Source organism: Prionailurus viverrinus, chromosome A2 (genome assembly GCF_022837055.1).
Source record: "Prionailurus viverrinus isolate Anna chromosome A2, UM_Priviv_1.0, whole genome shotgun sequence".
Taxonomy (NCBI): domain Eukaryota; kingdom Metazoa; phylum Chordata; class Mammalia; order Carnivora; family Felidae; genus Prionailurus; species Prionailurus viverrinus.
This window is the reverse complement of record NC_062562.1, coordinates 146,999,464-147,011,528: the sequence shown is the minus strand read 5'-3', so window position 1 is coordinate 147,011,528 and position 12,065 is coordinate 146,999,464. Positions and strand designations below refer to the sequence as shown.

At 43.5% G+C, this 12,065-nt stretch overlaps 1 protein-coding gene across 5 annotated transcripts in view; it reads left to right on the top strand.

Annotated features, from left to right (window-relative positions):
* CEP41 (centrosomal protein 41) overlaps positions 1-12,065 on the top strand; it is a 47,631-nt gene that overhangs the window by 27,529 nt on the left and 8,037 nt on the right. For all 5 annotated transcript variants that reach the window (XR_007150373.1, XM_047850132.1, XM_047850131.1 and 2 more), the window contains 3 exons: positions 1,565-1,612; positions 6,130-6,191; positions 7,442-7,511. Coding sequence is in view for 4 of the 5 variants with exons in the window: in XM_047850132.1 (XP_047706088.1) it covers positions 1,565-1,612; positions 6,130-6,191; positions 7,442-7,511 (180 nt within the window). In the remaining variant the exon portion in view is untranslated. The remainder of the gene's footprint in view (positions 1-1,564; positions 1,613-6,129; positions 6,192-7,441; positions 7,512-12,065) is intronic.

Genomic DNA, 12,065 nt, shown 5'->3' with positions numbered 1-12,065 from the left:
CTAGAAAAGATCATATTTGATGCCAATCTTGGTTTGTGGTGCTGTTTGGACCTCTTAGGCGTTTTTAGTGCCTCTCTTGAGAAGGCTCAGGCCTTCCCGCGGCCCTGACTACCGTCCTGTCTCTCTGAGCTTTTGGAAGGTCGCAACAGCCTGACTCCAGGACTACACCGAGTCCTGTTCTGTCCTGATTCGGAGAGTTGTGTCTTCAGACGGGAAAAAAAAAAAAAAAAATTTTTTTAACCCAGCAGAATTTTATTCCCGGATGGATTCATAAGTGAAGATTTAATACTAACGTGATGTAAGCTGTTTTTTGAAAAGGTATTTTGGGTTTCAGAGCAAGAATTTTCTTTCTCTACTTCTGACCTCAGCCATGCAGAAAAGTTCAGGATGGTCCTTAACAACATCAGTCCACGCCATTAACTGGAAGCGTTTCTTTTATCTGAAGTTGGGACTGAATCTGACGAGCCCCTCTCAAGGCTTGAAAGTTAGGAGCGCGATTTTAGAAATGAGAAATTCTTTTTGACAGGTTTTCCCTTTTTGCTGTACCTTTCAAATGCCAGGCAGAGCTTGCTGTGCTGAACTGAATCAAACTGAAGCGTGCCCAGTAAAAAATAATAGCCCCTCGCTTGGGAACTAGACCTCCGTTCTTTCGGAAACCAAAACGATCCTGGCCCAGTTTTAGGGTGTGGAAACTCTCCAAACCACCTTGGCGAGAGCCTGGTATTGTAGAAGCAGGCTGTAGAACACGAAGGCTGGGTGCTCTCCGCAGTGGTGGGAATCTGCTCTTACTTCTCAGCAGAGCAAATCCGTGATGAATACTACTGCACAGACTGTGTGGTCTAGTTCAGGCTGCAACATCAGCAGGAATAGTTGAAGACCAAGTTCAGGAAAGCGAGGGAAACCACAAAGACTAAGTGCAGCGCAAGGGATTGCTTGGGTAGCCACAGCGGCACATTTTAGACATTCAGAGATCATTGCTTCTTTCCTTCTCTCCTGCACATCTTCCCCACGAAAAGGTTATGGGGGAATTTTAAAAAAAAAAAAGGAGGAAAGCCTTGGCTTGAAAAAAAAAATTACAGGGGCGCCTGGGTGGCTCAGTCGGTTAGGCATCTGACTTCAGCTCAGGTCATGATCTCAAGGTTGGTGAGTTCGAGCCCCACGGCGGGCTCTGTGCTGACAGCTCAGAGCCTGGAGCCTGCTTCGGATTCTGTGTCTCCCTCTCTCTCTCTGCCCCTCCCCCGCTTGTGCTTTCTCTCTCTCTCTCTCACTCAAAAATATATAAACATTAAAAATAATAATAAAAATAAGTGTTTAAAAATTTTTTTTAATATAAAGTGATCATCCGTACTGCCTCGTGTTTATTTGGCCAAAACTTTTTCCTTGATTCCTCATCACTTAATGATGCTGTATAATCCAAAAGACTCTTACGTATGTGTGGCCCATTTGCCTACTGTAGTTCTGTAAGAACAGGATAGGGAGGCTTCGGGAACACTTGTTCTCCATTCTGTTTTTACAGAGTTACTCATTTTCTTCCGTTAAAAAGCCTATCTTATTCTCTTTTTAGGTAACAGCATGACTAAATACACTGAGAAGCTAGAAGAGATCAAAAAAAGTGAGTAACCCTATTGAAGGTTTGGGATAATGGAGCCCATCTAGAAGTCGGTTATTAACAACCTTAGCCCTTCCCTACAGCTGACACGCGCAGAGAGCTGTGGGAGGCGGGTGAGCCTGGCAGGTGCCTAGAAGGATGTGGGAAGCGCCGTGTACCGTCCCGGCCAGCTGCTAAGGTTGTTGCTTGAGGGCCAAGTTCTGCCCGACTTCCATCCCATAGGAGATGTTAGTGTTGGAATGTAGAATGAGCTCTACTTAAGCAGCGAGAGTCCAAGCTTCTGGTTTCATTGTACTGCAGTCTCCACGACCTTTTCCAAGGTCATGATCTTTCCCATTTTCTTAGTTTGCTCTATGCCTGAGATGGGAATAATATTATCTCTTATTTTATAACACCCTTGTGTGTATAAATTAGTCAGTATCCATGAAAGACACAGAGGAGTGAGGGAGAAAGCTTGAAGCGGTGCTATGCCTTATAAATTCATTGCAGTCTCTGCTTTCCTTTAATTAAAAATCATATTTCATGCGTTCCTTCTTAAAAACTACTCATCTGAGGGGCGCCTGGGTGGCGCAGTCGGTTAAGCGTCCGACTTCAGCCAGGTCACGATCTCGCGGTCCGGGAGTTCGAGCCCCGCGTTGGGCTCTGGGCTGATGGCTCAGAGCCTGGAGCCTGTTTCCGATTCTGTGTCTCCCTCTCTCTCTGCCCCTCCCCCGTTCATGCTTTGTCTCCTTCTGTCCCAAAAATAAATAAACGTTGAAAAAAAAAATTAAAAAAAAAAAAACTACTCATCTGCAAAGATACGCTACTAGTCATTTTGTGCATTACCCTTGCACAAAAGCATAGTTTTTCATTCTGTGTCCAAAATAGATGTAAAGTGTACACATCAAGGCGAGAATTAAAGAAGTAGGAACATCTCTTTTCTTAGATGGATTTGTTCATATCCTCAGCAGAAGAGCCCAGTGACAGGGGAATCTTTAGCCGACGGTGGTAAAGAGGCACTCTGATGGTTAACAGTTCAGGACTTCCCTCTGGTAATAGACATCTTTTGGGAAGAGAATACTGCAAATCCAGAATTCACCAGAACTTCTGTTATTACACAGCAGACCTTTTCATTTCAATGATAATGTTTCCGCTTCTTTTGAATTGCTGGGGTATCGAGAAACCGCAGCCATCAGTGTGGACTCAGGAACAGCTTTACGCTGACTCTGTTATTTGCCACATCTCGCTATGAGGGCTAACGTTCTAGACATTTGGTTTTTAATGTGTCACGTCACAGTATCCTTTTCTTCTCGGGTCCTTTGTATTAGATGCTATCGCTTTGTTCCATTATACATGACACAAGTGTATATATTTTAAGTATGCAGTCACGTTTTCAACTAGGAAAAAAGTCTCATTTACTCACCCATGCTTCGTTGTCGTCGCCCGTAATTCATCCACAGCAGGTAAAGTTCAGCCGGCCTGCTTCTGTTTGGGTTTGAGGTCCCCTTTTGCCTCCTCTGTCCATTCGTAGCTTAGCGTAAGTTCTCACGTCCACACCAAAATTTGTCCCCTGAAAACGCCCCGTTCCGCCCAGATTGCCAAGCCCTGTTGGAAACACTTCTCAAAAGCGCAATGTGATCTCTTTAATATCTAAACTTTAAATGGAGCTTCTCTTCCCCCACCCCACCCCCGCCCCCCAAATACCTCTAGAATAGAGTCCTTGAAAATGTTTGCTTCCCTCTTTAGGAGTTTCGGACTTCCTTTTTTAGTAAGACAGGAGGCCCCTCTCACCTTGTTTCACACACAGTTTGTGCTGATTCCCCGACTAGAATTACTTCAGATTCTGGTTTGAGATCTACGTTTTGGAAGCTATTTCCTTCTCTTTTCCCATTTTCTGTTGTAGATGTTCTTTTGGGCCGAAAGGGAGGAGAATATTGCCCTGTTTCATGACACCCTAGATCCATCACTTTTCTCGGGTTACCTTAGATGCCGTGTCTTTCTGTGAAATCACAAACCTCGTTCTGTTACTTCCTTTGATTTGTCTTCCCCTGTGAGCCCAGCTTCCCTTCGCTAATAATGTGTTTTCACAGAACCCTGAAAACGCAGAATTCCTTTGTAATCTGAACCTTCTTTCAACTCTCTCTCGAGAAAACAGACACCCTGTGCCTATTGACCGCGCACAAAGCCTATTCTTGGCTTCTGGTGGTTAGATGACACCAGCGTGAAGCATCCTAGATAGTCAGGTCTCTGTCCTTCCAGTAACTCGAGAGAGTCAGGCTTAGACTCCAGACTTACTGGAGAAGGAGACCTTGATAACGGATCTGCAACTCGGATTTTTTGTCTCCATCCCCGAGTTGGGGAGCGACGATGGGAGCAGAGGCTCCATTCTTAAAGCTCTGTTCGCCCTTGCGAGGACGGGCTGACAGAGCGTTCCCAGTCGTCCTTTTCCATAACATTTAAAACTTACTGTCAGACGTCTCGTTTGATCTTTTATCTCTGAGTAATAATGTCAGAAAGTCCCAGTGATGGCTGTCCTTCTAAACAAGAACCAGGTATGTAGAGTGCAGGCTCAGATGCACAGTGGGGCGTCTCGTGCCTAGAGGGTACTAGAAATGCCAGTGGGTAGAATGTGGTAGAGCCTGGTTTGGGTTTGAGATCGTCTGTACGTCGTCAAAGGGGATTTGCACGGGTACCTTTTGTACTGCGCATGTGAAGAATTGGGGAAGTATTTCAAACTTTGTACCTTACCAAAAGAAGATCAGTGGACGAATGCCGCAGTGCAAACCCCTCGAGAGCTGTTGCCTCTCTTTCCTGGCGGACTTATCACCATTTGGACTTACGTGAGTGGCTTTTGGTGGGCAAATCGGTGGTGACTGAGAGGAATGCTGTAGCTATTCAGTTGGATTTTTTTGCAAGCTTCTGCCCAACCTGCTGGGGCTGCATCCTGGTGAGTCTTGGAAGGTCCTTTGCGTCTAGGTTTGTTACCTTGTTGTGTCCGGAGGAAGCTACCCTGAGAATTTTCTAGAAGTAGTGGTTCGTTGTGAGCCACATCGCTCTCTTTGAGGCGTCTCAGAACAGAGAAGCTTTAATTCGTTGTAACAGTCAGTCTTGATATATTTACAGAAGGCTAGTTTTTAACGTACTGTTATTTCCTGACCGTGGTTCGTAAAGTGTTTGGTAAACCAAGCTAACATCATCCTCCAAAGTGTTCATTGTGTGTTCGTTTTTAGAAAATTCACGGAAATGATTAGTGACACCAGGTAAATCGTTTTAAATACTTCTAATCCTTTCCTTTGTTGCTAGGAGTCTTGGTTTAGGAGACTTTTTTTTTGCTGTGAAGGCCATAGTAATTATCCATCTAACCTTTAATGATTCTGAAATAATGTGGCAATACTTGAGGAGTCGTGACCACCCATATGAAAATGGAGAAGAGTAGTGGAGTGTAGGGGGTGGGGGGGAAGTTCAATGCCAAAAATTCTTTAGAATCGGCAGTCATCTTCAGAAAATTGCATGGAAGCTAACTTTTAGCATGCCTCCACGGGACAGGTATTAGCTCAAGTGGATTGGCTAAAATTTTAAAACGACCGTTCAAATGTGATATGAAGAAATGTTAACAAGTGCAGAAGTACCCCCTTTTGAGTTATGAGTCAGAACCAGAAAGATAGCGCAGAATAAATATGGATGTTTTAGCATGATTTTTTTTTTAATTAACTGAGGTAAAACACACACACACACACACACACACACACACACACACACCATAAAATTTACCGTCTTCACCTTTTTTAAGTGTTCGGCTCAGTAGTGTTAAGTACATTCACACAGCTGCATGATAGATCTCGGGAACTTTTTCATCTCGTACAACTGAGCGTGTGGATTTTTACTGAAGGTGGAAATGCAGAGAAACTGATAGAGAAGATTATCAGGACCAGGCATAAGAACTCTGTGCCCAGCATTGTACCCCGGGGAGAAAAAAAGGTTGTCCCGCGTCTCCAGTGTCTCCAGTGTAATTTGTAACCTCAGGAACAGAATTGTTCTCTCTTTGAGGCGGGGTTAGAATAGTAGGGTGTAAATGTCTCACCAACTGTTTGACCTGGGGCAACTCAGCTTCTCTGGGTCTCTGTCCTCATCTGTAAGTTGCAGACGTTTATTCCTTGCTCTGTTCTGCAAAGGATTGAAAGTGGCTTACAACATGCATGCAAGACAACACGGTCCAAAGAGAGATAGCCGAGTAAAAGGAAAATGGCAAATGGATGAAATGACATGAGGGGTAAAGTCACTAGACACAAAAGGGTGGCTTATAAACTCAACTCTAGGCCTCCTACCAGCTGAAGCAAAGGGGAAAAAAAATGAAGAGACGATAGTCATACCTGCCACACTTAATTCCGAGGATGTCATGAGGCTCAAATATTAGATAATATATGTAAAAGCATATAAATAACTTGAAGATCATACCATGTAACTCGACGACTAGACAGAACGAGTACCTCTAAGAAAGAAAAATATACCTGCAAAATTATTTGTCCTGTCCTGCTTTTCAGATTACAGATACAAAAAAGATGAGCTTTTCAAGAGACTGAAAGTGACAACTTTTGCCCAGCTGGTAAGTTCAGCGATCTTCCCATTGGGGTAAAGACTCTAATGAGTGCCGGTTTATGTGAGTGTATTTCTAAATTCCACTCTAGGTAATATTTGCAGAAGGGTTTCTTCTGTCTGTACATTTCACCCATGGGAGGATTAAGAGGTGTGCCGTGTGTGCTCATTCAAGGATGGTGTGAGCTATCTTCTTTGATAAGAATTTGATAAAGTAAAATGTGCATTCTACTTTTAAATCGTCGCATTTATGGTTTAGGTTGTATTTTTCCTTGCATGCTTTAATTTCATGTTTCGAATCTAGAATTCTGGTCTCTAGAGTTTCATTGACGTGGTGGATCATGGGTCTTATGAGCCGAGCTGTGAAAAGTGCTTTAAAAATCGTGGGGGGGGGGGCGGTATACCGTGTTGTGATAAATACATTCAGGGGCACCCGGGTGGCTCAGTCAGTTGGGCGTCTGACTTCGGCTCAGGTCATGATCTTGCAGTTTGTGAGGTCGAGCCCCGCATCGGGACCCTGTGCTGACAGCGTGGAGCCTGGAGCCTGCTTCAGATTCTGTGTCTCCCTCTCCTTCTCTGTCCCTCCCCCCTCACCCCCGCTCTCTCTTTCTCTTTCTCAAAAGTAAGTCAACATTAAAAAATATATATATATATTCATAAGACATTGATTTCTTCATTGAATGTCATATTGCTGATTCAATTCTGTCACGGTTAAGTATTGTGTGTTATGTTGGGACTGGAATGTGTATGACCATTTACGCATGTTTCTTGTCCTAAATTATCCTTTTGGACTTTTAAGTTTATTGTGTGATTTTTTTTTTCAACGTTTATTTATTTTTTGGGATAGAGAGAGACAGAGCATGAACGGGGGAGGGGCAGAGAGAGAGAGGGAGACACAGAATCGGAAACAGGCTCCAGGCTCTGAGCCATCAGCCCAGAGCCTGACGCGGGGCTCGAACTCCCGGACCGCGAGATCGTGACCTGGCTGAAGTCGGACGCTTAACCGGCTGCGCCACCCAGGCGCCCCTATTGTGTGATGTTTTAAACGAATCTGTGTTTCTGGAATGATCATCTGCGGTGTAATTCCCGCTCCTCAAAAGTAAGGAGGCCTGAGATTTAGTCTCCAGTGGAGGACCCTGACAGTTTCTCGAAACAAGAGACCTTTGATGTTTCCTGTCTTTTGTTAAAGACAGAATTGCCTCTGTTTAAAGACCAACAAACATAAACACATCTACATATTTCATTCTTTTTTCCTATCAGGTCATCCAGGTTGCTTCCCTATCTGATCAAACACTGGAAGTGACAGCTGAAGAGATTCAAAGGCTAGAAGGTAATGAGAATTGAGGACGTGGGGGAAATAGCCGATTGACCGTGCGACCGAAGTTCTCGCCCTGTCCGCCTTTGCTCTTGTGTCCACAGGGAATCGGGACTTCGATGTATCTATTTGTAATTAGATTGTTACCGTCCGAGACATGCTCTCTGGTGCTTTAATTGTTCATTCTTCTGTCTTTTAAAAAGCCATCTGGTTTTCCAGCTCTAACATTTGTAGTTGTTAATATTTTTTTGTGTGGTGGGTTGGTTGGTGTGTTTTCGTAGGTTTAAACGTTCTGTGTGTGTTTAATATACCAATTACTTTTTCTCAACGGCTATTTTTAGTGCCTTCTACCTACGTACAGGCCACAGAATTAGGGGCTAGGAGACTACAGAGACGACACAACCCTGCTCACATGGAGTGGGTAGTCGCGTGTGCACACGTCCGCGCATGTGTGCGTGTTGGGCGAGGAAAATGAGAACAGAAGCGCGAGATTGCGAACGTGGCAGAAATTCATAATGAAGGATTAGAAAGAAGTCATCATTCGTTAAATATACACTGCTAAGCACTTCACGCAGCTTTCTTACTTCACCTTACCAGAGACTCTGGAAGAAACAAATGCTTAGAGATGAGAAGCCCAAGCCTCAGAGGTTAAACGGCTTGCTCAAGGGGATACAGCCAGTAAGGGAGGGGGGTAGGATACAAACCTGCGAGTCTCCGCTCATAACCAGGGTCTTCGCTCTGGGAGTTCTTTTTTTTTTTTTTTTTTTTAATTTTTTTTTTTTAACGTTTATTTATTTTTGAGACAGAGAGAGACAGAGCATGAACGGGGAGGGTCAGAGAGAGAGGGAGACACAGAATGGGAAGCAGGCTCCAGGCTCTGAGCCATCAGCCCAGAGCCCGACGCGGGGCTCGAACTCACGGACTGTGAGATCGTGACCTGAGCCGAAGTCGGACGCTCAACCGACGGAGCCACCGAGGCGCCCCATCGCTCTGGGAGTTCTGAAGAAGGAAGGGTACTTTCCAGTTAGAAAACCCAGGGAGGCTTTCTTAAAGCCTGCGAGCTGGACCATAACAGAGGGTAGGATCTGAACAGGTGCAAGTGACGGGCGAGAGTCTTGCAACCTGAGCAAAGGCACGGAGAGCGGGTTTGGAGAATCGCGTCATCTAGCCTGGCGATGACCTGGGGAGGCGTAGGTGCTAGGTTGGAGACCGGGCTGGGAAGATAGCTTTCCAGCTCCAGGTTTCCTTTCTTAAATGCCAAGTCGAAAATAAAACCTCTCAGTGGCACTGTCGTGAAAAGAATACGCAGAGTTAAGGTCTCTATTCTATCCCCAGGCCCTCAACCATCAGCGTGTGGCTGTTTATTGAAGGGGAATATGTTTTGTTAAGGTTGAGGCAGGCCAGGAATTTGACTTCGGATTTCAAGACCAGTTTCTCAGGAAGTTCGAACACTGGCTTTGTGCAACTTAAAACTGTCATTTCCCTGGGCTTGTTTTTGTTAGGGAGGATAAAGAGCATCTGACAAAGACAGGAATTTATCTTTGACAGATGCCTCTCACACGGCAGAGAAATAAGGGTTCTTTGTAACAGAGATAATTGGGCCTCCTCATACAAGTACTCCCAATTTTAACCTGGTTATATAAGTACCTGGATTTGGTCCTTGAATTCATGGAGATTACAGCACCAGAACATATGGGCACATGCAATTTTCTCTTCTGAGATAAATTTGCACAGCAAAATAGGCTCTTGTAAAGTAGGACACCATAATGTGTGAGTAATATTAGTGTTTTTCCAGTGCTCTACACAGAATAATAACTCACTCAGGAATGCCTGTAGAACAGATTGTACGCATATTGGCTATTTTTGAAGGAGGAAGAAAACCTCCTTTTTGTGATGTTTACTGTTTCTTCCTGACTTCAAAGTATATTTCTAGAAAATTAGGAAATTGCAAAAAACACGTAAGGAAGAAAATTAAAATAATAATCCCTGTTAACATTTTGCTCTACTTTTCCCCCTAACTGCGTACCCGAATCCATATTCTTGGTGCATACTTTTGAATTATGCTGTTCCAGATTAGCGTTTCCTCATGCCTGCTGTCCTGTGTCATCGAATAGACTTCAAAAGCTTGATCGTAAAGGTTGTGTCGTCATATAATGTCTGTCCTTTGGACATACCATAACTGATTTAACTATTCTCCTACCAGACGTGACAGCTTTTCTGATTTTTCACTTTTCTAAGATAATGCTGCTGTGTAAATACGTAAACATGAGTGTGGTTCTGATTATTCCCCGAAGATAAATTTTGCTGCAGATGGTCAAAGGGCGGAACCGTTTTCAGACGCTCAGGCGCTGATTCCGCACTGTCTCCCCGTTTGCATTCCCGAATGAACCCGAATGGTTCTCCCCGTTTGCATTCCCAGCAACTAAATGAGAAGACCTGTTCCTCCCCGTCCCAGGCAGGGCCGAAGAATTATCATTTTTGCACGTGCTTGCCAACTTGATGGGTCAAAAGTAGTATCAGATCATTTTCTTTTGAATCTCTCCGGGCACGAAACTGAGCCTTGTGGATGTGTGCGATTATTGGCCACACACGTTTCTTCTTCTGAGAACATTACCTGTCCTTCCCCATTCTTTTTTTCTCACGGAACGCTCATCTTTTACCGATTTGAAAAAGCTCCGTGCGTTAGGGTCTCGTTAAACATTGGAAACAAGTACAGCCTTGAAAACGAGAAAAGGCTTCGCTTGACGGTGTGAAGTTTGCAAATCCAAATCTCCATCGTTAAGTAAAAATAGAACAACGACCAAACCAAGAACCTAAGTGTAGAGCAGTATGGATAGTGTTCTCCTGATATGTAAACAGGGGAGGAAATAAAATATGTGCAAAAGTACGTAGTTGTTTTATTTCTGGAGGCAGGCATAAATACGTGCAGGGGTTTCCCTTGGAAGAGGGGGCCTGAGGGCCTAGAGGTCAGGAGTGGGAAGGGGCTTCCTTTCCATATTCACAAATTTATCTTGTTTGCATTTTTACCTGGTGCACATGATCTTTTTCCAATTAAAGCACTAGTTAATTTTTTTTTAATTCTGTAAATTCACTATATTAAGCTTTTCTAATGCATATATGTCCTAGATGTTTTTCCCAATTTGTTACTCACCTTTTAATTTTCTTGGTGTTCATTTTTGACATCCACAAGGTTTGCATCTTTATGGGATTAAATCTATTAGCCTTTCGCGTTGTGCTTTCTTTTATTGCCTTAGACTCGTAAAATCCAAGCTAAGGTAAATTATTCACCTATATTTTCTTCTGTTACCTTGCTTGGTGGTTTGGGTTTCCTCCTACATCAATCCACTTGTTACGTATTGTGGCATATGATGTGAGGGGGTTATCTAAATTTGATTTTTCTAGAGAGGTGACACGTTATCCCACCACCATTTATGCAAGTGTTCTTCCTTTACCCACTCGTTTGCGATGTTACCTTTAATATATGGTAGCTTTTATGTATATCCTGGGATTTGTTTCTGTGTTCTCTCTTATATCCCCATCATTCTGGTTTGTGGTTCAGCGTTGTTTTGATCATTTATCTTTGCCACATATGTTACTATTCGGTAAGGCATGGTCTCCAAATTACCCGTATGTACGTGTGTGTGTGTGTGTGTGTGTGTGTGTGTGTGTGTGTGTATTTTTTTTTTCCTTCTCATTTGTACAATCCCTTTAAGCTTTTCAAAAACCCCATTGGGATTGTTTTAGGACTAAAGATGAAATTTGGAAAGGATTAACATCGTTTCACTTTTGTCACCCAGTCAGGAATGTGAAGCTACGTCACTCTCTTCATTCAGGTTTTCTGTAATGTCTCTCAAGTAAAATTTGTCTAAGACCTATAAAGGATGTAAGTTTGTACGGGCCCTTTGCATTTCTTAATAGTCCTGTTTTCTAGGAGAACATATCTTATATCTGCTGTTGTTACTGGGAATGAGATGCTCTTCATGTTCCTTTCTAATTGTTATGTGGGGAAAACTGTTTGCCTGTTAGTATTTCTTTTCTTCATCTACGTGCACGCTTATTTTCCTTATTCTCAGAGGATTCTCCTGAAATTTCTAGGTAGATTATATCATATGAAAAATAAATTTTAGTGTCCTCTTTAATGACGAGGCCTCTTATCTTTCTTTCTTTGCTCATCATACCAGTGGAAACAGCAAATTCTCCAACGTTTTGGTACAGTCTCCCTCCGCACGCTTCCGAATTATCGAGGACCTCAAATAGTTTTTGTGTGGGTGCATTATATCTCTTGATATTTATTTTTTTTAGTTTTTTTTTTGACGTTTATTTATTTTTGAGACAGAGAGGGACAGAGCACGAACGAGGGAGGGGCAGAGAGAGAGGGAGACACAGAATCCGAAGCAGGCTCCAGGCTCTGAGCCATCAGCCCAGAGCCCGACGCGGGGCTCGAACCCATGGACCGCGAGATCGTGACCTGAGCTGAAGTCGGACGCTCAACCGACAGAGCCACCCAGGTGCCCCTCTTTCGATATTTAGGGCATTAAAAATTTTTAACTGAGAGCTTAAAAATATGTA